This window comes from Rhinatrema bivittatum, chromosome 3 (genome assembly GCF_901001135.1).
Source record: "Rhinatrema bivittatum chromosome 3, aRhiBiv1.1, whole genome shotgun sequence".
Taxonomy (NCBI): domain Eukaryota; kingdom Metazoa; phylum Chordata; class Amphibia; order Gymnophiona; family Rhinatrematidae; genus Rhinatrema; species Rhinatrema bivittatum.
The window spans coordinates 324,910,812-324,938,129 of record NC_042617.1 but is presented as its reverse complement, the minus strand read 5'-3'; the positions used below and the strand labels follow the sequence as shown (position 1 = coordinate 324,938,129).

Here is a 27,318-nt window from a genome sequence, read left to right as displayed (position 1 = left end):
TCATATTTCTATATTTCTTTGATTTGCTGACCAGAGATTTGGATCTGGGGAGCGTGCTAGATGTATAGGGACAGATTTTAAAAGCCCTACACACGCCGGGCCTATTTTCAAAAGGCCCAGCGGCGCACATAAAGCCCCAGGACAGCGGCCATTTGGCGCAGTGCCCGGGATTGTGGGCAGGCTGTAGGCCGGCGCGCACAACCTACGCCTCCCGGAGGCAGTCGCAACTTATAAAATAAAGGTTAGAGGGCTGGGGGGTGGAGGGAATGGGGAAAGCCATCCGGGCTCCCCTAGGGCTCGGCGCACGCAAGGTGCACTAATGTGCACCCCCTTGCGCGCGCCGACCCCTGGATTTTATAACATGCGTGTGCATGGGCCCACCAGGCTACACAGAAAAGGAGTTGCTGTAGTGAAGGAAGGGGAGGCAGAATAGCCTGGGAGTGATGGAGGGGGAAACGGGTATGGGTAAAGAGGAGGAAACCAGCCTGAAAGGGAGGTAGGGGAGACTGAGGAGTGTAAAGAAAAGCCAGAAAGAAATACAACACACACAAGCGATAGGGAAAGCTTTTTTCTCCTGGCTCCTAAAAGTTTGGGCTGGCACCCAGGTTTTATAACTATTTTGTGCCACCTAGTTTTCTGTAGCCGAGCATGGCTCCTTCATTTGTTCTTTCTGGTTTGTGTGCAGCAAACTTTCCTCATACAATGCTTGCTGTGTGGCTTTGGCTGACTGCTCCAGATGTTACGCCTCATTCCTAGCTGCCTTAAGCATACACCAGAAGAAGCAGGTCAGTTCATGTCATGCTTTTGATAGTTTTAATACTTTGGTGCTTCCATTATTCTCTCTCTGCAAAGCTCATTTCTACTGACCTACTTTCCTATCCATTTACTAGACAATGCCTTCTGATGTTTGGCAACATGTCTAAGCAATAAATTAATGAACTGAAATAATTTAGTTTGAGGTCAGTTGTCATTTCCTTAATACTGTACTCTGGATAATACTTTTAGGATGTTATGCCTTTATGTACAGTATAGCCTCTTATAATAGGGAGCAAACTGTTCATAAGGATGTAATAGTTGGGCCTTAAATAGAAAACAAAAGTATTGTGAAATACATATATTAATTTGTTATTGTTTGAATGAATATGGCTTCTGCTTTTATGGTATTTCAGATTTATTGCTTTGAATTTCCTGGGAGAGGTGGCTTCATGGCATGGTACTTTAGTAGCACGACATCTGCTAATCCAGCTGGGAATACAGTTCAGGCAATTTTTATAGCATCTGATAGGAGGCAGGAATCCCAGACCTTGTACAGCAGCGGCACCTGTGGGTAGGATCCGTGACCAGTCCCAAGGAGAGCTGTCATGTCCGTAAATAAAGGCCTTATAGCATCTAGCCTCGGATTTCCTCCCTACTGTAAATGGAAGCGAGCAGGTTTAAGGCATAGCTGAGCTATGAACGGAAGCCAGGAAGCTTCACCCCCGCCTTCCCCTCCCCCCAAAAAAGTCATGTGTTTTATTTTGAGAGTGAGGAAATAAGTGTGAGCTAACAGCGTCAACTTTGAATCTACTTAAATAACTCAAAAGGAAATGATCCTGCCAGGCAAATGTGCTAGAGCTATGGTATATGAAACAATTAGTGTGACAGATTTATAGAGCACTTCTTACTGCAGAGGCATAGTGGGGGGCAATTCTCAACACTGCATTCAGATGCCAGGTCGGCGGTGCTTTTATCCACTTAACAGGACAGCATGCACATATTTTGCCTAGGGAGAAGGCCCTGCAGAGATGTGCATCTGCGGTTTCCGCTGATACAGAGTTAGAAAATGTAAAACCTGGTGCATGTTCATTCCCTGCCCCCGTGAATGCCTCCAGTCAGCGCAGTGGACTTGCGCATGTTGTACTTGTACCCACATATAGGGTGGAAAGGCTTTGGAAAGCCCCTTCAGCCGGGTGATTTCTACATGGGTGAGTGGCTTTTATACATTGCTCTCAGGATATAGCATTCCCACTCTTATCTTGCGTGCTTCAGGTTTTATGTTACTTACTCTCAGAAGTTTTCTTTATTTTGTAGTAGTTTAAAAAAAGAAAACAAAACTCTACTGGGCTAGCCCGGGTTAGAGCCGGAGGTAGGGTTGATGGCCCTGGGATGAGACTCCCAGACATCGCTCAACAGTGGCACCTGCAGGCCTGGCTCAGGATGCACGTGTGTCGGGCTTCAGAGGGAGCCTCTACCCAAAAAGACTGTTGCTGGATGGAGGAAGGGGCATAAAAGATGAGAGAGCAATTCCTATCATGGAAAAAAGTCTTTTCCTAGAGCTTTGAGCAGGACACAAATAACATAAAACGTGAAGCTCCAGCTGCACAGTATAGAAATGGCTGGTGGTGTGCAGTAACTTTTCACTAGTGCCCATAACTGCAAAGTTAGGTGCACAAAGCAACCCAGTTTTCAAACATAATTTACTTACCATGTCAGGTAGTTATCGAGGGAAATATACATGTGCAGCTTGACCTGTTCCAGATCAATGCCATAAGTTATGTGCACTGTCAACATGTCACCTTCAACATCCCTGGAGGGCCTCTATCTTCTGCAGCCGAATTTGTGCATGCTTTGAACTTGGGTAGTTTTATGCAGCTAAAAATTCACTGTTTTAGGTATGCAACTCCTTATTTTATGTATATGAGTGCTGACTGAGCTTTGGGGAGTTCTCCACAGAGTGTATTTAAAGCCAGACATTTGCACTGCCATAATAAGCCAACTTAGCAAGCGGCTTTCTAGCTTGATGCTTCTGTAGTGGCTTTTATTTATTTGCAATCATGATATTATCAGTGAAGTTATTTTGCACCATTTGCAAACTGGAGATGATTCAGTTATCGTTCAAAAATTTAAAAAACATTTCACTTCCATATTAGGGAGTAGGGTAAGTTATACAGTATGGGGCTAATTTGAAAATTGACCAGGACTGAGTAGCTGAATTTTAGCTGCCTTGATTCATGAGGTGGTTAAAGATAGCTGATCACAAAAAAGAAAGGCCCAGAGGCATGGCTGGCACAGAGAGACGACAGCTGGCCAGAACTGGCCAATTCTATCTAGGTAGGCATACATCTAGCCAGCTGATTTTATCTTTACTAGCTGGCTCTCTGTCTTCAGCCAGCTGCTAGCTCTGTAAGTTTAAACTGTCATGTATGAGCTGAAGATCCACTCGAGCTTTCCAGACAAAATTTGCCTGGTAAAGTGAGGTGCTCTGCTGGTCTGAAAATAGAGTCCCTATGTCACTTACTTCATCAGTATTGGCTAATTAGCGCTGGTATCATCTATGTTAGAGAAGTGGAGAAACTGCCATAGCAACATAGCTGGGAAAGTTGTATTCCTAACTTTTCCTGGTTATTCAACGGCATTTGCACACACACACATCTTCTGCTGAATATACATGGATAAACAGTACGCCTGTTCCAAGCAGACCTGTGTGCATAACTTTAGGGGGCAGGGCACTCAATGTGTGCTCCCGCTGGCTGAGGTTTATTTCTGCCCCTGGAATGCTTCCCTTGATGCCCTTTTTGGACCTGATAAATATTGTGCACATAAAAACTTCTGAGCACAGATTGTATGCATTTGGAGGGAGAAAATATTGAAAGCTCAGTTTTTGTCTGTGCAACTTAAAAAGTTACACTCACCAAAGTTTTCACTATTGACCTCTTATTAGATGATGCCAGATAAACCTTTGGCATTCCCCAAGGCTCAATATAAGCACCCATTTTATTCAATCTGTATCTGACTTCATGTGCCAAAATGATTAATCATTAGAGTGGTAAATTGCTTATAAGGTGAATTTTTCAAAGGGATTTCATGTGTTAAATGTGTGTGCGTAACTAGCTATTTTATAATGCCTGAGAGCATGCACGTCTATGGGCATCTCAAAACAGGATTCAGACGTATGTGTGAGGTAGCTGCTGTTTTATTTGCGATATATACATATACATTACCAAACTTATTCATACACTTTTACACCTGATAATTGGCTCGTGCAAGTGAAATCTGACATCTCTCTTGTATGCAGTTTTGGGTGGAAGGTCTGGGTGAAGTGCTAGAGGGACTTAGGTGAACTGGTGGAGGCATGGGGAAACTGATGATTTCAAGTATATGCACAAGTAAGTGTTTTCAAAATGGTATACACACATACATTATAAACTACATGCCTCCACATGTAATTCTGGGTGTTTATTTGCCTAGTGTCATGAATATTTTGTGCATAAAATATATATTGTATGTTTATAAAATGGGTAGAGAAAGCTTACATTTTCTTTTATTAGAAATATTTGTGCATACTGAAACAGGCATGCATACTTTCTGAGCGGTAATACTGGCATTTTATAAACTGTAGCACCTGCCGCACAGTTTATAAAAGTTAGCATTAATCTTCGCATACCCACTTACAGATACAAATGCTGTACTGCAGGCAGGCAGACAACACCCAGGTATCGCCCGATTTCCTCAATCTCTTTTCTCACTAAGGTTATTGAAGCTGCAATATTAAGCCCGCTTCAGACTTTCCTGGATGATAACCACAGCTGAGACCCATTTCAGTACAGGTTCCAACCGTATTACAGTACAGAACCTCTCTTAAGGTCTAGTGTCTATATCATCCAGAGAGGGTTTGGTAATGGCACCAGCTGCATCCTTGTCATTCTGGACATTTCAGTGGCCTTTGACACTCTTGACCATGGTATACTATTCTTATGCCTTACCCGAACTGGAATTAGCACCTTTGATTTAAATTGGGTCTCCATTTCTCTCTGACCACTCTCAGCAGGTATCTGTTGGTTCATCAGTCTCCTCTTGGATCCTTCTTTCAACAGAGTTCATCATGCTCTGCGGCTCTTTTCACCACTCAGCAAGCTAATAGGAGGGTTAGAGTTCCACTATTGCTTATATGGAGATGATATGCAATTCTTTTTTTTCCAGCATCACCCGATTGAAAAAAAAATCTCTGGTCTAATTTGTCTGTCATAAAGAGCTGGTTAAGCCACAACTGTCTTTCCTTAAGTTTGCCCAAAATGAGAATCATTTACCTTAGTAAAAACCACTTGGCTCAACCTCCTTTCCCCAATACTTTTCCAGGACTATACTATCCCATTTATTTAAGAGGCTTGAAATTTAGAATAATCTTTGATTCGCAGCTATTATTCAAATTACTTATAAAAAAGATAGTTTGAGTCCTTCTGGAGGTTGTGTATTATACGCAAACTTAAGCTATATCTTGAATTGAATGACTTCAGGACTATAGTTCAAGGTATGGCTTAAGTTTACGCATAATACGTAACCTCCAGAAGGATTCTTGAAATACCTTTTTTATATGTGATGTTCCTTCACTGGCTCCCTATTGAACAAAGAATTCAGTTCAAAGTCCTCTCTATGGTACACAAGGCCATGAGCAGCGAAGCGCCTGCCAGCATGAACTCCCTGCTAAAAATCTACCAACCAACAAGATAGCTAAGACCTTCCAGTCAGTGACTGTTAGATATCCCAGACTTTCGGATAATCAGACTTGTCAAAACTAGGGAGATAATCCTTTCAGTTATGAGCCCAACATAGTGGAACTGCTGGCCAATGCTGATCCGCAAGGAAACCAGTCCTAAGACCTTCAGGAAACTGTTTAAGGAAGCTTGAACTATAATTTTGTCAGTACATTGCTTTCCTGTAACTTCCCCCAAGCTTTTGAAGACATGATTGTTTTTTAGGGTTCTGTTTTTACTGTCTTGAAAATAACTACATTGATGTTTACAATATGCTTATGCTCATTTGTAAGCTGCCTAGACTCTCGGATAACACAGCATATACATTTTTTTTAAATAAATAAATCTGTCATGCCTTAGAACACAATTTCCAAGAAAATATAGATAGCCTTAATTATCTGATAAAAGTTGAAACATGGTTAACTTCAAATAAGTTATGTTTAAATAACTCTAAAAATGAGATCTTATTGGTCAGTGTCCCTCTTTAACCACTCTGTGCTCTCAAATACTTTCTAGTATACTGCATATTACTCAGTAGATTAAAATTTTTGGCATTTTAGATTCTCATCTTACTCTATATCCCCAAATTGGAATGGCTGTGAAGACCTGTTATCAGTTAATACAATATTCATAATCTAAGACCTTTCTAAGATCAGAAATATTTGACTGCTGTCGTTCATGCAATTAATCTCCACCTAGATAACTGCAATTTTTTATACATTGGTTTACTAGAATTAGTCATATTTCAGGTAATCCAAAATATTGTTCTCAAGGTCCAAAGGACCATATTTTGCCTGTGTTAAAGGCATTGCACTGGTTCACTGTTCAAAAACCAAACCATTTTAAAGCTCTTGTTTTAATTTTTAAAATGAATAATTATGTTCCAAGATACTTGCAATCTTTAGCCTGAATTTTGAAAGCTCTGCGCGGTAAATCGGAGGTTACACGCATGGCTGGGCCTTGCGCACGCTGTGCTCATTTTAGAATGGGCCTGGCCACATGTAATCCCTGATACGCACAGAAGTGCCGGGCATGAAGAAAGGGGCGGGCAAGGTCTGGAGGGGGGGGGGCGGGCCGGGACAGCCCCCCCCCCACATCCAGACCTTGCCCGCCCCCCCCCCCCATCATCTTTTATTTTATTTATTCATAATGTTGTATTGTTTTGTTATATACTGTTCATTTTATTATCTGTGATTATATTTTTGTTATATAGTGCTTTTCTCAGGAGAAGTAGTTTATAAGAAAATTAATTTAGAAAAATCTTCTTTCCTGTCAGCCTGTACATATTCCTTCTCTTCACATCTGAATATCACTGTGCCACTTTTGCATTTCCTCCTGTAATTAACACACAAAAACCCCCAAAACCTCTTGTCTCCCAGTTTTACTGTATTAGTACCATCTACTGCATTCATCTTCATTGGTAAAATGTCATTTTAGGAAATATTTTAGACAGGTAGTAGCTAGGGGAGTCTTTGTTGTATTACTATTGTGCAAACAAGAAAAATGCCAAGACCAGACATACATAGAATGAGAGCTTCACGGTGTTTAATCTAGCCAGCCACTGAGTGGCACTCTTCCTCTGCCGAGAAGGAGTTGGATGAAGTTTGCTGAAACTTGATTTTTCCATCATGGGACTTTGTGATCCTCTGGATCTGATGATTTGTGAAATTTAGTTGGCACGTTATTTCCCCTTTATTCATAGTAACACACATGGTAACATAGTAAATGATGGTAGATAAATTAGCCTACTCTGTTCACCCTGTTGCGATTCTTCATTTTTGGGTAGGTGAGCACATAAATTCCCATATTCAACACCAGTTCCACACCCATATTATCTTTTATCTTGAATTTAGATTTTGGATGTAAGTACTCTCTTTCCAAACCGGAGTTCAAGGCAAGTTGTAATTCAGGCAAAGAAAGAGTTCCCTTCCCAAAGGACTTACAGCCAACTTTCAGGCCTATCCACAGTACAGCATTTAGGCAGATGAGTGAACACGTGGTGATTTATGCTAGTATTTTATAAAGCGAAAGCAGCACAGTTTATAAAATACCACGTAGCTCTGCTCCAAAAGTATGCACGTTTTTTAGTAAGCATAAATATTTCCAGTGTTATTTTATAAACATTCCTGTGTATATTTTAGGTGCATTAAAAAAATGTATGTATAATACCCTCAATTTATACGCAGAGGCAGGTATTTTACAGAGTATATGTATATACAGATTTGAAAATACACGTGTTTTTGAAATCTCCAGTTTGCCCATAACTCTGCCAGTTTAGCCGTCAGTCTCCAGTTCACCTAACACGTCACCTTGCACCTTTACCAGTTCACTCAGACCTCCCATCCAAAAACTATGGCCAACAGACAAGTCCAATTTCACATGCGTAAGCCAGTTAGGTGTAAAAGTGTACAAATAATTTTGGTAATGTACATACGTATGTATATCTCTCACAAAATAGCAACTGCCATACATACTTCTGAATTTGCCAGTAAAATGTACACGTGAAATGGAAAATACGCACACATTTATGACATTTATAAAATAGCATATACGCTCACACATGCTGTTTGTACACATGAAAACCATTTGAAAATGTACTCCAAAGTTAGTACCTGAGGCAATGGCGGATCAAGTAACTTGCTCATGGTTGCAAGGAATGGCTTCTCTGGTTCTCAGTCCACTGCTCTAACTACTCTTCAACTCCCCCTAAACTTTCCACCTCTGTGCTACCATCATCATCAGTCCCAAGCATGCCCAAAATCTGTTAGTGCTGGCCACCACGTCCACTGGTAGGCAGACCATTTCAGGCCTCATCTTCCTCTGATTCTTGTAAGACCAGCACTAAATCCAACATCCAGGTCCAACATAATTCTATGCTCCCTTCCTTTCCTTAAACACCTGCTGAATAAAAACTGGGTTTTATTAAATTTTAGAGCCTAGCTAGCACTTGTTTGTTTTTTTTGTTTGGTTTTTCCTGTGGGGCTGATTTGTGTGAACTTGAATGGCTTTGAAGTCTTTATCTCCTGCTAGCCTTGTTAATTAGTTTGTGATGGAAACCCCTTGCTAAGTTATTTTATGTGGTTCACGCCTTACCACCTGGAGAAACTGGGTTTGAGCAGGCTGAAAAGTGCACACGTAGATTGTCATTTATGGGCCCTACTGAAAATGTTCACACGTATTATTTGCAGCAAAATATTTCACATAGAAGCTGCTCGTGCACCTAGAAATTAGAAACAACTTTGAAACAAACATAACTCCATTCGGTAGTATTGCAGTAATGTATCCTGTGTATAAAAGTGATACTCATTTATTTTCTTCTAGGATTTAGTGGTCCGTGTTCTCTTCACTCTTGGCAACTTAACAGCAAAGAACAGCCAGGCCCGCGAACAGCTTTTCGGTGCAGAAGGCAGCATTGACTCGCTGCTGTCATTATTCCACACTTACTATGAACTTGACATGCACGAAAAACAAGTGAAAGGCGATGGAAGAACAAAGAATGAAAATGAGAAGCTTCCTTCTGCAGTGGAAGATATTCTTATTAAACTGATCAGAGTGCTCGCCAACATATCCATCCATCCCAGCATAGGGGCAGAACTTGCCGCGTCTGAAAAATGTGTGGCACTGCTCATTAAAGTACTGAGTAAGCACTTTCTTTTTGGCTTTATTTTTCATTTTTGCACAGTCCAAATGCTTAGGCAAACTTCATGCTTTATCTTTCCAAGCCACCTTCTATCCATAAAACTTGCACTGTTTAATCTGCAGGCCAGACATTAATTCATAGTAACACAATAAATGACAGCAGATAAAAATAAAATGGTCCCAGCCGGGTCTGCCTGGTTGAGATTAATCCAATTTAGGTAGATGCATATATAAAATACCTTGTACAACCTAGCACCATCTCCCTGTCACCCATATTTTTTACTGTCCTCTCTACACTTTTCCCACCACAGTCTCCACACCTGTTCCACTCTCCCACCTTGATGGCCTGTATCAACTCCACTATAGGCTTTTCAGGTTATGGCTTTTCAGGTTTACTTCTTCCAAAACCAATATTTAAGTCAACACCAAGGCCCCAGCCTTTGTCTGTATGAGCAAGTTTTGCAGTAATCCCCCACGGCCACCAAGGTTAATGGTGGTGTGGTAAAAAGGATTTGTCCTTGTGCTCATTGAAGTTTGGATTTTAACTATGGTCCCTCCATACAGGTTACCCCAACTTTCTCAGAAGCCTGATGCTGTGATACCACTGCTATTTATGGTTGCAACAATCAATCCATGCAAAATTTCTGCATGCATTCTTGGAGGCCTGATCAGTCATACTAGTGTTTAGGAGTGTAATCAGGGCTCCGTGAAGGCTACCCCAGTGCATTTTTGTAAAATATTTTACTGCTCTTCAAATATGCTGCTTTGAATGGTATAGTTTGAGAGAGCTAACATCTTTTTTCCAAATGTTATATGTCAGAGAATGTGGGATCATGTATTGCCAAGATAAGTACATAACATTTGCCATACTGGGTCAAACCAAAGGTCCATCAAGCCCAGTATCCTGTTTCCAACAGTGGCCAATCCAGGTTATAAGTACCTGGTAGGATCCCAAGAGTTAGATACATTCCATGCTGCTTATCCCAGGGATAAGAATTGAATTTTTGCAACTCTATCTTAATTAGTTTTATGGACTTTGGAACTTGTCCAAATTTATTTTTTTTTGTTAATTCTTTTTTATTCAATTTTGCAAAAAGCATATCACAAGATCGACATATGATACATAATGTGTTCTGTTACATATCATACATTTGTATACTTCAATTAACTTTTTTTTTTGTTTACATTCAAACTCCCCCCCCCCCCCTTTTATACTGAGAGGGCAATCATCTAGGTACCATCAAGCGTATTAAAGCAGATCGATATGAGCTATTCAGAAATTCAAACGATTGAGAAATTGGCTTTTAGATTCATGAGGTAGAGACAATATATATGGCATCCAGACTGCAATTAGAGCTCTCTTGGCACCCACGGACATATGTCTATTAGATAGGGTTTCCATAGTTAAAAGATGGAGAATAGAAGATTGCCACTGTGCTACTGATGTGCCTTTCAGATTTCGCCACACTGCAAGAATAGCTTTACTTGCTAGCAAAAATATTTTTGTGAGCCATAAGTTTTGAGCTTGTTTTCCTCTAAATGAGCATGGAAATGTACCAAAAAGAGCTACAAGGGGAGAATATGGTATCTTGATTCCCAAGAGTCCGTTTGCATACTGGAAAACTTTCTTCCAGAAGGATTGTATTGCTGTGCAGCTCCAAAATGAGTGTCCCAAAAATGCGCTCCGTTAGATTGCCATTTTATTTATTTGTCAAGTTTAATATACCGTCATTTGGTTTCGTCATAACAGTTTATAATACATTCTTTAATATAGTCTTCTGAGTCTGTAATCTTCGCCAAAAAGACCTGCCGTTGAGAAATGTACATCCAATAAATGATTTTGTATCGTGTCTATTGCAAGTTATCCGAGGTGTTTTCACAAATGTGGAGAAAAATGCCTGAGAACTAATTGTGTGTGAGAGTTCTTGTTGCCATTTAATCCTTACTTCGTCCAGGGACCATTTCTTATGGGCGGATTCCAAGCATTTATAAAAGTAAGAAATTGAATGTTTTTTGGGAACTTCCAGATCATCCCAGTCTCCTAGGAACTGCCATTTCGGATTGGAGATGTCCAGAGACCCGAGCGATCCAATATAGTGCCGGGTTTGATGATAGTGGAAACAATCTCTAGGAGGTATTCCAAAGCGACTACACACCTCTGTGAAGCCAGCAAAGATCCGTCTGCATGGAATAATTGGGCTACGCAGAGTATGTTCGTCAGTTCCCACTCTCGAAATTTGAGTAATCCCAATCCCGGAGGAAAAGCCTTGTTACCCCGAGAGGGAGAAAGGGAGTCACATCGGTCGGTAGAGACGCCTTCTGTAATATCCATTTCCACATCTGTCGCAAGGGTTGCAGCAATAACCCCAAGCAGATGAAAGCGGTGAGAGACGCGTAATAGAGCAAGGAGGGCATAGCGTAGAGAGATAGGAGATATTAATTGAGCTTCAAATGGGGTATCAGAGAAATAGGATGTATTTAATAGCCAATCTCCAATATGTCTCAAGTTGATGGCATGATTGTAAACCTTCAAATCCGGAATCCCAAATCCACCCGCTGAGGTTGGTCTCATTAAAAACTTCAATGCTAACCTGGACCTTTTGCCTCTCCAGAGAAATTTTGTCAGTCTTCTGATATTTAAGGATAGTTGCTTGCTTTAGACTAATAGGTAGAACTCCCAAGACGTACAACCATCTGGGTAGCACTGTCATTTTTAGCAGATGGATTCGACCGATGAGCAAGAGAGGTAAATTCATCCAAGATGCTAGAGAATTCTCCATTTTCTCTGTATTTTAGGAATATTAGCTTCATATAGCTCAGTTATGGTATTTGGTAGCCAAACTTCAAAATATTTTATCCTATTTTTTGCCCATTTCAAAGGAAACTCCCCTTCCCATCTTAAATGTTCTCCGGATCCTATCATCATAGCCTCTGATTTGTCAAGATTTAACTTGAGTCCAGCATGTGATCCGTATTCTGCAATAACCTTAATAGCTATAGGCAAAGAGCAGGTGTCATGTGGAGCAGCAAACCATCTGCAAAAGCCGCTGTTTTGAACGACATGGCACCCATCGGGATCCCTTTAATACTATTTCAGGGAGGCACAGGCTTGTATCTGCTTTGCCAAGAAACAGTGCACATTTGGGCCTGGGCCCTGACACATTTCATGCATCTCAGGGCCACTTATCTGGCAAGCATACAGAATGTCCTAGCAGACAATCTCAGTCGACGTTTCCATCCCTACGAATGGTCTCTGGATTCCTGTGCAGTGAGTAAAATCTTTCAACGCTGAGGTCTACCAACCATCAACCTCCTTGCTTCCAAACTGAACCACAAAGTGGAAAGGTTCTGCTCCCTCCACAGCCGTCGACAAATGTTCACCAGGGTTGCCTTTGCTCACCCCAGGAACAACAGCCTCCTTTATGCGTATCCTCCGATACTGCTCATAGCCAAAACTCTCGTGAAGCTGCAATAGGACAGAGGGACAATGATCCTCATAGCCCCGTATTGGCCTCGACAAGTATGGTTTCCCATACTTCTCGATCTCCTGACCCGGAAACCCATTCGCCTAGGCACGGATCCCCAACTCATCACACAGAATAACGGCAAATTACGCCACCCAAACCTACAAACCCTTGCCTTAACAGCATGGATGTTGAAAGCTTGATCCTACAACCACTCAATCTTTCAACTCAAGTCTCTCGGGTTTTCGTAGCTTCTCTAAAGCAGTCTACACGTAAATCTTACCATTTTAAATGGACTAGATTTACCAAGTGATGCACTCAAAGTATCGACCCTTTTTCCTGCTCCACTCCATCTCTGTTAGACTATCTCTGGCACCTTTCAGACTCTTGTCTCCAGACTTCTTTGGTGAGGGTACACCTGAGTGCCATCTCAGCTTACCACAAAAGTTGGGGATGCCCCAATAATAGCACAACCCCTGGTAAGTAGGTTTATGAGGGGCCTACTAGAACTCAAGCCCCCTCTATGGCCACCAGTCATTGAATGGGACCTAAATGTAGTACTTTCAAGGCTCATGCACTCCCCGTTTGAACCTTTGCACTCCTGCGATGTTAAATTTCTTACATGGAAAGTTCTCTTCCTCGTAGCCATTATATGTGCTCGAAGAGTTAGTGAGTTACAAGCACTTGTCACATACTCACCACATACCAGGTTCGTACATGACCGAGTGGTCCTATGTACTCACCCTAAATTCCTTCCCAAGGTGGTTACTGACTTCCACTTGAATCAGTCTATAGTCTTGCCCACATTTTTTCCCAAGGCCTCACTCTCACCAGGACGAGAGAGTTTTGCACACCTTGGACTGTAAACGTGCACTCGCATTTTACCTAGACTGCACTGCAGCCCATAGAAAATCCACCCAACTCCTGTTTCTTTTGACAAAAACAAACCAGGAGTTGCAGTGGGCAAACAAACTCTCTCCAACTGGCTAGCAGACTGTATCGAATTCTGCTATGAAAAAGCAGGCCTTCCTCTCCAAGAGCGAGTTAAAGCACACTCAGTAAGAGCTATGTCAACCTCAGTAGCGCAATACCGTTCAGTACCGGTTGCTGACATCTGCAAAGCTGCGTCTTGGAGTTCTCTTCACACATTTGCAGCTCACTACTGCTTAGATAAGGAAGATCAAGACTCTGCCTTTGGACAATCTGTCTTGAAAAACCTATTTCCAGTATAATACCCAACTCCTTCCACAACCGCCTGCTGTGATTCAGGATGCCTCATCATAGTCAATGGCACCCCGTTGCACGAGTTGTGTGCTGTTGACCTGACAAAACATGAGTCAGCCTGTAGCTTGCTAATCACCCATATGTGAGGACTACCATCCTGCTTGTCCTGGGATAAAGCAGAGTTGCTTACCTGTAACAGGTATTATCCCAGGACAGCAGGATGTAGTCCTCACGAAAACCCACCCGCCACCCCGCAGAGTTGGGTCCACTGCCGTTTTATTATTTTATTTTTTTCACTCGCACTTATTGCTACAAACGAGACTGAAGGGAGACCCCTGTGGCTGCAGGGATCATGGCATGCTGGGCATGCTCAGTGAGGCAGTCAAAAGTTTCTAGAAACTTTGACAGAAAGTTTTCCATGATAGGGCTCCGTCCAGTGACGTCACCCATATGTGAGGACTACATCCTGCTGTCCTGGGATAACACCTGTTACAGGTAAGCAACTCTGCTTTCTTTCAAAAAAATACAAAGTGCACACCATGATGTTAGTAAGCAAATTCACAACAAATCTGAAAAAATTATGTTTCACTCAATGCACAGTTAAGCTCTGGAGTTTATTACCAGAGGATGTGGTTAAAGCAGTTAGCGTAGCTGGGTTTAGAAAGGTTCCTGACGGGAGAAGTCAGTAAACTGTTATTAACCAAGTAGACTTAAGAAATAGCCATTACTTATCATTGTGCGATAGCAGAATGGGATCTTTTTACTGTTTGAGATCTTGCCAGGTAGTTGTGACCTGGATCGGCCACTGTTGGAAACAGGATGCTGGGTTTGATGGACCTCTGTCTGACCCAATATGAGAAATTCTTATGTTCTTAATCCTTGAAATCACACGTCTCTAGGAGCCCAAATTAATTATCCCTTCTGTGTCCTGGATGGCGTGGCCTCCTCTCCTGTCTGCCAGCCTGTCCTAGCAGACAGTCTTTGAGGAAGAACTGGAGAGCAGTCCCCAGACCTGGGAATGGGAGCAATCAGCAGTGGCTGATGCACTGATGGTGCCATGCCCCAAAGACATTGGATGTCAGTGCACAGATGGCTGCCAATGAACTGATGAGAATCAACGTAGGTGCTGCAGTGCCCATAGAATCAACTTTAGGCACCACTGTGCCAATGGAAATCGATGTCAGATACCAGTTCGACATCAAGTGCTACTGTGCTGCTGGAATCTTTGTTGCACAGATGAGTAAGCTGATGGAAATAAGCATAGAAAGCATCAGTGCCCACTCCTAGTCTGGCCATCCACACTGGATGGGGTTATCCAGGAGTGGGGTTAAAAATCAGAGTTCTGATTCATCTCTTCCACAGGGAATGGGAAGGTCTCTTCTAGAGGGTTTCCCCTCTGACAGCTTGTGATCTTGGTTTCCTGTTACTGAGATGCTCCCAGGAGTTTTACTATCCTGAGCTCTCTGGGTTGGAAGCGCTTTTATTAGGCCTGATGATGGCATAGTTTATGGTCAGGCAAGGGGTTGTCAGAGCAGCCCCTTCTATGCCCTCTGACTCTCTGGGGTTACTAGGTAATAAAGGACTGCAGAGTGGTAGTATAGGATCTGTTACAGCCCTAGTATTTTTAGTAGCAGTTCCTGGTGAACTCCTTTGTTGCAGTGGCAGGTTAGTGTTAAGGTCACCACATGCCCTCTCCATTGCCACCACAGCCCCTCTTATCCACAGCTGGGGCCTCAGGAGTGAGGCACAGTAGTGATGGGAGAAGTTTTTCACTTGATCTCTTGACTTCATCAACAGCTTGTTCCTTGCTCTCAGGAAAGAGCAGAAGATACAAAGACTACAGCTTTGCTAGCTGGAGCCTGGCTCAGAGTTATGACTGGCTCATGGAACATTACCCAGATCCCAATATTGCAGCTGTAATACCTCTTAGTCCAGGGGAGGATGAGAATTACTAAAACCAGAATATCCCGAGATACTTGGATAATCATGAGTCGTATATGATAATCCAAATTGTTGTCTAAGAAATTCTTTTGCAGCTTTTCAGTGTCAGGAAATGTTTTGTTCTCCCTTTCAAAAGTTCCCTGGGGTCTGACCAAATTACATCAGAAGTATGAGGAGAAGGTCCCGTTATGTGTGTTCTGCAGGCCCCCAAAGAAGCTGGCAGGGCTCAGACCCATCCTAGATATTAGCATTATACAGTGCCTGCTAAGGGAAAGTTGAGATGCTTTTCCCTCGGCACCTTGGCTCTTTTACAGAGAAGGAAACATAATATACTTCTTAGTTCTGGGATGGTTACATTTGAGAGTGATCTTTCCAGCTCCTAGAGATTGGATTCCTAGTAGAGAAACCCACTTCTAACACAGAGTATTACCTTTGGCTTTCATTAGCACCCTGTATGTCTCGCAATGCCAGGCTTTCGTATACATGCACACCTGCACGAATTAATGGTGCAAGTTTCTCCCACCTGAATGGGTAACTGCGTATAGATACAACTCCAAGAAGTGCCACAGAGGTAATGAACATATGAATGTTGGTACCAGATTTCCTTATCCTTTTCCTGAAGCCGGCATAGGTCGCTGTCCCAAAGGGATGGACAGAACCTCTACTAAATGTTTCATGAAGAAAGAAAAGCAGTTCCCCTGCTTAAGAGGATTCATCTATTGAATGTCTGCTGCAAAGAGCTTAAGTATATCACCTGATGTCCATTCAAGACAGGTCAGGCTAGTCCTTACAGGATTGAAGGTACATGGTTCTCCTCTGCTGTGTCATCAGTCAAGGAGTACACTGACCCCTAAAATGTTGGTGGCTGTATCCACTCTGCATCTCTCGGGCAACAACCACAGTGTTCAATCACAAGAGACTTTGTCTTGGTGGCTGATTTATTTCAGGATTGTCTAGTACACATTGTCCTGACCATGGATACATCCGACCTTGGATTGGGGACCTCGCATAGAAGGATCCACACTCAGGATTTTAGGATCACTCAGGATTTTCATTGACCTCCTTGAGCGGACAGTAGGTGTTAATATAAAGACTTGAGGGTTCAATTGGCCAATGAATTGATCTTCGTACAAACAGATATTGATTGTACCAAAGGCTGTTCTATTGGACTGGTCATTTTTTATAATAGGGCTCGAAGCTCTATGCCAAGTAGACAAGTAGTCTGTCCTTGTGGTCAGACTGGAACACTCCATGGTTCCTGGACAGGGGTAAAGTCCATGTATTCCACAAGCACAATACATCTGTAGTGCTGTTATTCCCTTCTCCTTTAACCGAGAGGTTCCTAAAATTCTGTTATAGCATAGGGGAATGTGGCAACTTACCCTGGATATCTTCCCCCAGAGTAGAGTCTGGGGTTTCAGTACGTTTTTCCTGTAAACTCAGAAAATCTATGTAAACTCAGAAAATCTAGGCAACTATATTCCTCATAGCTTCCTATTGACTGAGACAGATTCAGTTGAAGCTCCCTGGAGAAGCATTTGTCAAGGATCCCATCAGGTTGGAAAATTCTCCAATGTTGATCTATTCGGACTAGGACTTGCTACTCTATCCCAGCATTGGGTTTGGGCTCTTAGCCTAGATGCTGAAAGGGGTAGCCCTGCAGTCCAGGATCTGTCTGATAATGTTTCTCCTATTCTGCTGGCATCCAGAAGGGGTTTTAGGAGGGAAGTCCCTGGTGTGGAAAGACTGTCTTAGGTTCTAGAACCCTTTCCCTTGTGTCACATGAAATCTAACTGCCTTCTACATTGGTTGGATAACTGATGCAGTAAAATTTCACCTTGATGAAACTGGCACTTTTGTCACTATGTAGAAGGTAAATCCATCTGCATACACCCTTGATTGCATGCTTTATATGGGGCGAACTCGGTCAAACCTCACTGCTGAGCCTTCTGGAGTGCTGTGAGAGCTCAGTATAGTGCTTGCCCAATTATTAGAAGCTCTTGTCAACATAGTATCTACCTGGAAGATCATAAATATTTTTTACTGATTACTTCGGCAGGATGGATCTATCTGCTTCAAACCCTAGTGCCTTTCCCACCTTGTTCTAAATTTCTTCCTAATAATTTATTTCTGTGCTCATTCTAGTCATTGCTTAACGTTGTGTGTAAGTATATAAAGGCGATTTGAAATAAATCTTCAGATACAAGTGATCCATAATATTTTATCTGGAGTAGTCTAAAGCCCCAGATAGTCCACTCAGGTTATCTTCTTGAATTCAATAAACCTGGAATGACCATAGCCAAGAGATTTATATTCTCTTGTTTTAGTGATTTGTGTCCTTTGTCATGTCCAGGAGGACCTAGGTCTGGTGAGGCATATCAAGGCTCAGTGCTGGAGGCATGACTGTTGGAAGAAAAGCTGCAAAGTGGGAGTTTTTCCCCACACATTTGCACCTCGTCCCTGTTTTGGCAGAGATTCATGATGCAAAACTGAATTATGAACAGTCTGTCCTATGAAGCCTATTTGAGGGGTAGAACCCAACTCCATTCCTGCCTAGGGCCCCGATATTTTGATTGACTGCCACAAAAAGAAAAGGAAAAACAGATAATATGAGGTTGGCCTGGTACCATCTAAAATAGTTTTGCTTTCGGCACTGGTTAGTTCTTCTTTTTTGTTTGAGGTAGCCTGTAACTTGAGTACTCATTTGTGAGGACTGCCATCCTGCTTGTCCTCCATGTTTACCTGCAGTGTTTGTTTTCTGATGGACAATAGGATATCAGTCCTCACAAAACCCTCCCACCTCCCCTTGGAGTTGGTTTCTCTAAGCCTTAGGTTTATCATGGATTGAGGGGCCCTGCTTGGGAGGCAGGGAGGTGGATAAGGCTGCATATACCCAGTAGGGCATGCTCAAAACTCCTAGAAGCTTTGAAGTCAAAAGTTCCATGCTGGGTTCCATCTGATGACGTCCTGCTGTCCATTGGAGAAAGTAACTTTCTTTCTTAAAAATGTCCGCTGCTTGTGTATTATTTATACCTTTGAGATATTTGAATGTTTCTATCACATCTTCCCCATCTCTTCTGTCCTCTTGCGTATACATACTGTATTTAGATCCTTAAGTCTCATCTCATAGTGCTTTTGGTATAGAACTCTACATCATTTTGGTAGCTTTTACCTGGCCCACCTTCAACTTGTTGTTGCACTGGAGGTGGACCCTTGGCCTGGTGTAGAATTGCTACGGCCCTCTGGTTGGACCTGGAGAGCGCCTGCCACCAGGAGGCGGAGCACAGGAGGAGACAGAGGCTAACTGGAGCTTCACCAATAGCAACCCGGGGTTCCCTCAGGTTGAGCCCTTGGTTACCCGGGCCGCCTGGCCTTAGGTGGGCCTCTGGAGGTCTCCTGGAGAGATGATGGAGTAGTCAGGCAGGTGGAGGTCAGGCTTGGTGAGGTCAGCGGAGGTCAGGCTTGGAGAGGCCAGCATGGTCAGGCTTGGAGAGGTCAGCGTAGTCAGGCAGGCAGAGGTCAGGCTTGAAGAAGACAATCCGAAGCGGGAGAAGTCAGGAACTCCAAAGATACCTGGAGGCAAAAAGAATGAAGAATCTCATTGCAAAGGCAGGTTCTGACTGTCAGAGCTTGCCTTAAATAGGCCTGGCGAGATGATGTCATCCGGGAGGGATGGCAGCATAGGGTGCTGCGGCCCTTTAAATAAAGAGGAGGGGCACGCGCCTGGGAAACCCTAGGAAGCAGGAGTGTAGGACCCTGGAGAGCGGCGTCCCTGCCGCTGAAGACTGAACAGGAAGCAGAAGCAGGCCGCAGAGTGGAGACGCAGCTGAGGACGGCTGCAGGCAAGGCCGGGGATGGAGGCCCCTCCTCCCGGAGAGGAAAAGGAAAGGTCGAGGGCCTCCCGCGAGTGGTGTTGGCGGCCCCCACTGCAGTGGAAACAGATGCAGCGGTGGTTCCCCACCACTGATTGCAGCAGTGGCGATGGCGGTTCCCACTGCAAGAACAGGGCGTTGGTGGCCTCCAGCCGCAGAAGAAGTCGCCAAAATGGGGTGAGACACTACCTGCGGCTCCGGCCACGGGCAGGATCGCAACACTTGTCTATATTAATTTGAAGGCATGACCTTTAAAATTGAGCACAGTATTCTAGGAGGGGTCTCCCCAATGACCTGTATAGAGGCATTATCACCTCCTTTTATTTTTCTACTAGCTATACCTCTCTCTATACACTAGTATCCTTCTGATTCTGGCTAATACCTTATCACAGTTTCACTACCTTGAGATCTTCGAATATCCTGATATCTCTCTCCCAGGGCTTTGTGTAGCACACACCATGACAAGAATGAACCTCGCTCATTAGCCAGGGTATGTTTGATATGATCTCATTCTCTCAGATTTACTGCTAATGCTGCCTGTAATATTTACTTTGAGCCAAAGAGCTGCCTCCTGAAGTTCTTAAGATTTAATATGTACAAGCAACATATCAAGGTGACCTTGGAATATTTCAATCAGGCTTGGGGCACCCAATACAGTTCTGACTGTTTCTGTATCTTTCTGCCATATTTTCTCTCCTAGTTAGTGCGCATTAGTATCTTGCCCCCACTATAGAGCCCTGCTGCCTCAGATTTTCTGTGTTATTTTCATTGAAACTTAACTGCCAAGCACTTGCCCACTTGAGCATTTTTAGATCACATCTCGTTTTCTCTACTCAGATCATAGTATCATCTACAAAAAGGCACTCTTTTCCCTCTAATCCCTCACAAAGATGTTGAACTAAAGTGGTACCAGGACAGATGGCTGAGGCACTCCATTAATCGCTCTTCTTTCCTTCAGGTGAATACCATTTAGATCACTCTCTGTTATCTGTCATTTAACAAATTTCTAATCCAGTTCTCCACCAAAATATGTGTGGTTAAATTTAGGATGGTCATTTGTTTAGCAAGTTAGGGAAGAATATCACGTTAACCTCTAAATTAGAAAAACCTGCCCAGGGTACACCCTGACCCAGCCTCTTTAATAAATTTTGGGCAACTTTGGTACAGATATAGAGTGCAGAGATAGGAAAGAGGTTGAAAGTTCAGGTAAAAATCATGAGACTTAGGAACTGCTGTTGGACTGAGTTATGTCCTACTACTGCTTATCACTTCTGTAACACTTCTCAACGTATGCAGAACTGTACAAAAAACATGAGACAGTCCTTGCTCCATAGAGCTTAGTCTAATCAAAACAAACATATAGGTCAGAAGAGACTTGGGGAATTTCATTTATTAAGAAATGGTTAAAATCGATAAAGCTGTGAGCGAGATAATCAGAGATTAAGATTTAAAAGTGGCCTTAAAAAAAATGGGGTTCATATACGGCTTGGCTAGTTAGTTGAATAAAACTAGCCAGCTAACTTAGTCTGTATAATCAGTGGTATGAGCTACCCTAAAGTTATCTAGAGAAATGTATCCGGTTAACTTTAGGACAGGCCTATGGGACGACCATAGTTAGCTGGCTAATTTATACAGTTACTTCTGAGTACCAGCTCCTCCCAGTTATGCCCCAGACCATTTCTAAGGTATCTAGCTATATTTTAGCCAGATAAGTTATCCGGCTAGAATTTAGCTGAATAAACTTGTGAGTATACAGTTTAGGAAGGTGGAAAGCACAGAGCTGATAGTTGGCAGTGGAGGAGAAAAACATAGATAGTAGTGCCTTGCCCGATGAGTGGAGTTCACAAGGAGGAGTGAGGGAGAGAAGGGGTAGTGAAGAGTTACAGAGTGAAGGCTCTTGTGGTGGATAAGAAGTTTGAACTGTAATGGAAACGGATAGGGAGCCAATATGTGAATTTATATTCTCATCTATCCAAAATGAGAAGACTGGATGGACCAATTTGGTCTTTTTTTTTCTTCTGTCATTTACTATGTTACTGCGTTACCTTGCGACCCAGTCCCAGGCTGCTCAGTTTTTGTGTCCTATATGGGACAGTAGCAAAACCTCTGCTGAAATACAAATACACCACATCCAGTCTACGCCTTTCATCTATTTTTTTTTAACTGGGCAACTACAGAATTAGTTAAGATTCTCTCTTTAGTAAAACCATGCTGTTTCAGATACTGCATCCCAGTGCTGAAAAGTGGAATATAAATCAAATAAAAATAAAATTCAGTAGTGTCTCAATTAATTTACCTACCATCAAGGTGAGGCTAAATCGCCTATAATTTCCACTACCCTCCTGTTACCACTTTTAGGAAGAGGGACAATATCCACCCTTCTCCAGTCTTGAAAAATCATGGCTCCAAAGATCAGATAAATACATCCAGCAGAACTTCTCTGAGCTCTCATATTTTCCCAAGCTGCCAGCGTCCCCCATTTTAGCAAAGTCTGTAATCTTGAAGACCAGGAATGTGATCTTTGATAACTTTTCTCTCTGCCTTGACTCTTATTTTATACTATACTGTTTGATGATTACTGGAGTTTACTTCACCACCTAACCCCATTTACAAATACCATGTCTAGTATCATCCCTTCCCCTCATGGGGTCCATTGACATTTGACAAAGAAAAGCCTCTTGAAAGGAATAGAGGAGATCTCTCCCTCTAACCCATTTGGCATATGGGCCACTTGTCCATATCTAGCAGCAGGATTAAGCATGCTGGGTGTAGTCTGTAGGCTAAGTTCTGACTTCTGTTTGCCATGCTTTTCCCCTTTCTCCTATTTCCATATGGTCAAACATAAGGGGAGAGTGAGGGCATATCCTCTGGAACTCTGTCCCTGACATTTCCTGACATAGATGACAATGGCTAGATTTATGGTTCGAGCTGCCATAGCAGTGCAATATTGAAAGCTTCAGGCTATGTAATAGGGATGTACATTAGTCTAGTATGAATTAGACAATTTCAACGAAATTATCTAATTTGTCATGTTTCGGCCGCCCTGAAAAACAAATGGAATTTCCCCAAAATTTTGGGAAATTTCGTTTTTCAGGGATAGTGCACACTAACCCCGAAATTTGGGGCAGCCGAAAAAAAAAAAAAAGGCCTGAACCACAGGAAACCGAAATTTCCCGCGGCTGCCGATAACAAAGGCTGAACCAAAAGGTTCAGCCGAAGCACATCTCTACTATGTAATGGAGCAGGTACCCACGAGATCTCAAGTACTAATTAATTTTTCACAGCTTCCGATACTTAAACAGGAGCAGAGTCCCGACATCCTGGATACCTCTGTTCCCACACCTTGGAGGAGATTCACAGACTGCTCCTCTGTTCTGCAACTTTCAGTAGCAGCACAAGACATCACATTGCGAGACTGAGAGCCCTAGTGCTTGCTTCAGTGTCAGTGAGTGGTACCGAATGCAACAGTGTTTGGAGAGTAGCTGAGGCTAGGAAGGCGTCTGAATCGGCAGGATAGGGCAAGGCTTTTCTAATGAAAAAGGGCTGTCACCTTGGTCTTCGTTTTGTCTGCTATATCTACATTTGAGAAATCTTAGTCTAAATATATTTGAGAGAGTTTTTTTCTGCTTTAAGTACTTTCGAATATATCAGAACCTTGGAAAACAACTTATGATATAAAAAGTTACAAATTTGATCTTTCCTAGAATGAGACTTGTCAGCACAGGAGATGGTTAAAAATACTTCATTGAAGTTTTGCAGATTTCTCCTCAGCACATGTCATCTCTTTAGAAAGCCTATGATTTACCTTTAAAGTGAGAGTTCCTGTGAGTCACGAAGGCCAGTGTGAGCTCCTGGTATCTGTGTCAAGAGGGTCTTTAATTATAATTTTTGCCTTGGAGATGAATAGCAATTTAATTATAAAGTCTTTCTTTAAAAATGGTACTACTTTTGTTCTTTGGCCAAAAGAGTAATATATTTCCCTGTTTCTTGATGTATACTCTGGCTACTGTATTAGGTTAGTCCAGTAATAAGGTATCGCCCGATATGTACATGTGGACTAACAGGGCAGCTGCACTTCTTTATCAGGTTACTAGGAGAGCCTTTTAATGGTCCTCAGGGAGCTGGTGCTGGCCCAGGGGGCTACTTTCTTTCTTAAATTTCCAAAATGTATATCTAGGGCCGAGCCATTTTCTCCATGAGAAATCCGATTGTCTAGTTGGTAATAGAGAGGTCTGACTTGGATGTGGCGTATTGCAGCTTCGTCTGAGTTGAGAGTTCTTTAGGAAAACTTGCTGGACCTGCTGCTGTTCACTTCTTGCCTGATCTCTCAAAGGACAAAGACAAACGGCGGCTGCTTTCTCGACCCATTTGGTACTTCAGTGCTGGTTTTTGATCATGGTTTTGTTTTCTGCTCTTTTGTAATCTCCCCAGTTGGGCTTTTTGTGACTTTACAATCCTTTTCCTCCACCAGAGGGTGGGTCCTGTCAGACACATCTAATCAGTTTGCTTGGGTGAGCAGTGAATTAGATCAGGGAGAGCGCTAGATGTAGTGTGCTTGGATTTCAGCAAGGCCTTTGGCATGATTCCTCATAGGCGACTTATTCGGTTATTTATATAACAAAGCCATTATATGCTGCGCTGGAAACATCTCCCCCCTTTATCTGTGGACTTGATACTATTTCATGTTTAATTTTCAATGTTAGTAATTCTTTTTATTCTGTATTTCTTTACATGAATGTGGTATTTCCTGGATATACAGATATTGGATGTATTTATGCTGTAAAAATAAAAAAAAATATTTGAGTATTTCCTGACTTGTCGAAAGCAGTAAAAATAAAAGGACACTTTTTTGGCCATGCCTCAGGAGGTTTCTGTCTCGGGGCAGAGTTCTTGTCCTGTTTGTCTTCCCAGAATAGAGAGATCTTTACGGAGCCCGAGGAATAGTGACTCTGGCCACTAAAGTTTCCTCTGAAGCGGTGTTGGGTAACATCTAGAGTGAATCTGTTTATTCCTAGAAGACCATAGGACCCATCCCATGTGTCGTAATCACTTAGCAAACTGTGCTACAGATCTGCCAATTTTCCTTAATTCCTGGATATGGTTTCTCACTGAGTTCTCCCTTCTCTTTTTGAGGGCTGTGTATAATTATGTTAATTTGTACTGTTTCCTTCCACATACTTCTGAATTCAAGCTATTCCCTGCTGAAAACTGTAAATAAAGAATAAAATAGGAAATAAAAGGAAGGCTGCAATAAAGTAAATTACAGAACATATTAGAATCGTAACAAGAAACTGGTGGGATCTGAACAATATTGCAACATTGATTCAAAACAAAAAGAAAAGATTTACAAACCTGGGAGAAATGAGGCCCCCAATAATTCAGAATGAAGGGCAATGCAAGGAAACAGCTGCCATAGCAAGGGTGAGTTCAGAATGATAAGAGGAGGTAGGATACAGAATTGTCCAGTAACAGCACAGCAGTCTTGGGGATTTTGCTTGTAGGAAATCAAAATGAAACCACGGGCCTTTGGTAAAGAACTGTCTGAAAAAGGCCCCATAAGTTTACTTCCTAAAGGAAAAGGGTCTATGCGACTAAGTGCCATCAAGATGAAAGTGGTATCTGACACCTATGAATGTGGAACTCAGCACAATAAAGGAAGCAAGCACATTTAGGTAAGAACCAAAGAACATGACTAGGTGAGAGCATTGCTCAGCTGTGTGAAAACATATGATGTCACCTTTGTTGCTTTGTTTCCTTGTAATAATACAATAGATTAGATTTAAGTAGTTGTATTGATTATTCTGACACAATTCGTAGAACCTGGAATACCAAAAGCTAATCTTTGGTATCCTTTTACGTAGGCTGCTTTGAGTAAACATTGGCAGTGGAGTTGGTTTCCTTGGATAGCAAAGACCAAAATCAAATAAATGAACTCCTGAGTGTAGTAATGATTCCAGAACTAGAAAAGGTGATAATGTGCTTTGCTGGTCCTCCATTAAAACCTGCTTATAAAACATTGATGGATTTGGCTGGGCAACTGTAATACGCTTCAAGCATATTTAATGTGGTTTTCTTTCTTGCTTCTTCTTAGATTACAAATCAGTTGATGAATGCGAGGAGCTGGTAATCAATACTACTGCCACGATCAACAATTTATCCTACTATCAAGGACAGAACTCCATAATAAAAGCAAGGAAGCTGTCAATTGCTGACTGTGAGTGCAGTATTCACCATCCTTTTTACTTTTCAGAAATGTTTGTACAGTTTATATAGTAGTAAAAGTGGTGTCCTAATTAACATGAATCTCTGATGCATGTTGTTGTTGATCTGTTAAAACATACTCGCAGATCAGCCCAAAAGGGAGAGAATGGGAAACACTGGCAAAGCTGGAGGAGAGGTTGGAGGAGGAAGCATGCAGTGGGCTGAGCCCATTTCACCTGCAGTTAGAGAGAGAGGAGTGCAGCAACTGAAAGCCATTTGACCAGCTGCAAATTGGTAACCTATAGTCAGCTGACCCAAGTAGCCCAGCCACTTACATCAACTGAAAAGGTGGGAGCTGAGAGTGAGAAGACAGAGAGTAATATGGAAAGTAGGAGAGAGAAGTAAAATAGAAACATTCAACCAAGGCAACATACCAAGAATGAGCAAAATAAGAAATAGAAGAAAGGTAGGAAATTGGGCAAAATATGAAACAGAAAAATCCAGAGAGAATATGGAAAAATGATGTAAAAAAGTACAGGACAGGAGCAAAGTATAGAAGAATAATGAAAAAATGGTAAAAAAGAGCAAGAAAAAAGAAATCTATGAAATAGAAGAGAGAGCATAAGGAAGAACTGAGAGGAAGGTGCAAGAAATGAGCATGAAGGGATAGGATCAATTAGATAACAGGAGGACAAGTTTTGTGCAGTATAAAAGATTAAGTACCACAGAATTTCTTTGCATGTTGTGTTACCCTTCATAGGGCAACATAAGAATTATGCTAATATGTTGTTGTATACTTTGGTTTCCAATACATAGAGTAACCCTTCACATCTGAAGATAGAACCTATTCGATATCAAAAGTTCATGTACAGCATCATCTTTGAATAAATCTTAATTGGACCAATAAAAGGTTTCCACACCTTACAAAGACTACTTTCTATCAGGCCAATCCAGTACCGAGCGGTAGGAAGAGCTGCGTTAGTGCCTACGGCACCCGCGGTTACCGCCCGCATAGTGCAGCTCACCTACCGCTCGATCCTGAACCCTAATTATATGTAAATGTAAGCCGCGTCCGAAAAGCCTTAGGCCCGCGCAACCCAGGATACTGGATAGAGCGCCTATACAGTATCCTGGGTGCGCGGACCTAAGGCTTCACGGCACGCTGGTATCTGTCATTTCAAATGTCATTTGAAATGACAGATACCAGGAAGCGAAAAAACCAAAAGCAAAAAGTAAGTCGCTTCCCCGCTTCACTCTTCCCTCTTCCCGGAGCAAGGCTGCTTTTCGCACCCTGCTCCGGGTGGAGGGAAGAGTGAAGCAGGGAAGCGACTTACTTTTTGCTTTTGGTTTTTTTCCTTCGCCGCTGTCAGTGTGCCCCCTCCTCTCGGAGCATGGCGCGAAAAGCAGCCTTGCTCCGGGAGGAGGGGGAGCACACTGACAGCGTCGAAGCAACGGCGAAGACAGCGG

General features: G+C 42.4%; 1 protein-coding gene across 1 annotated transcript in view; it reads left to right on the top strand.

Annotated features, from left to right (window-relative positions):
- ARMC2 (armadillo repeat containing 2) overlaps positions 1 to 27,318 on the top strand; it is a 367,472-nt gene that overhangs the window by 296,324 nt on the left and 43,830 nt on the right. Inside the window, exons 12-14 of the mRNA XM_029595303.1 lie at positions 686 to 785; positions 8,832 to 9,150; positions 25,742 to 25,864. Coding sequence (XP_029451163.1) covers positions 686 to 785; positions 8,832 to 9,150; positions 25,742 to 25,864 — 542 coding nt within the window. The remainder of the gene's footprint in view (positions 1 to 685; positions 786 to 8,831; positions 9,151 to 25,741; positions 25,865 to 27,318) is intronic.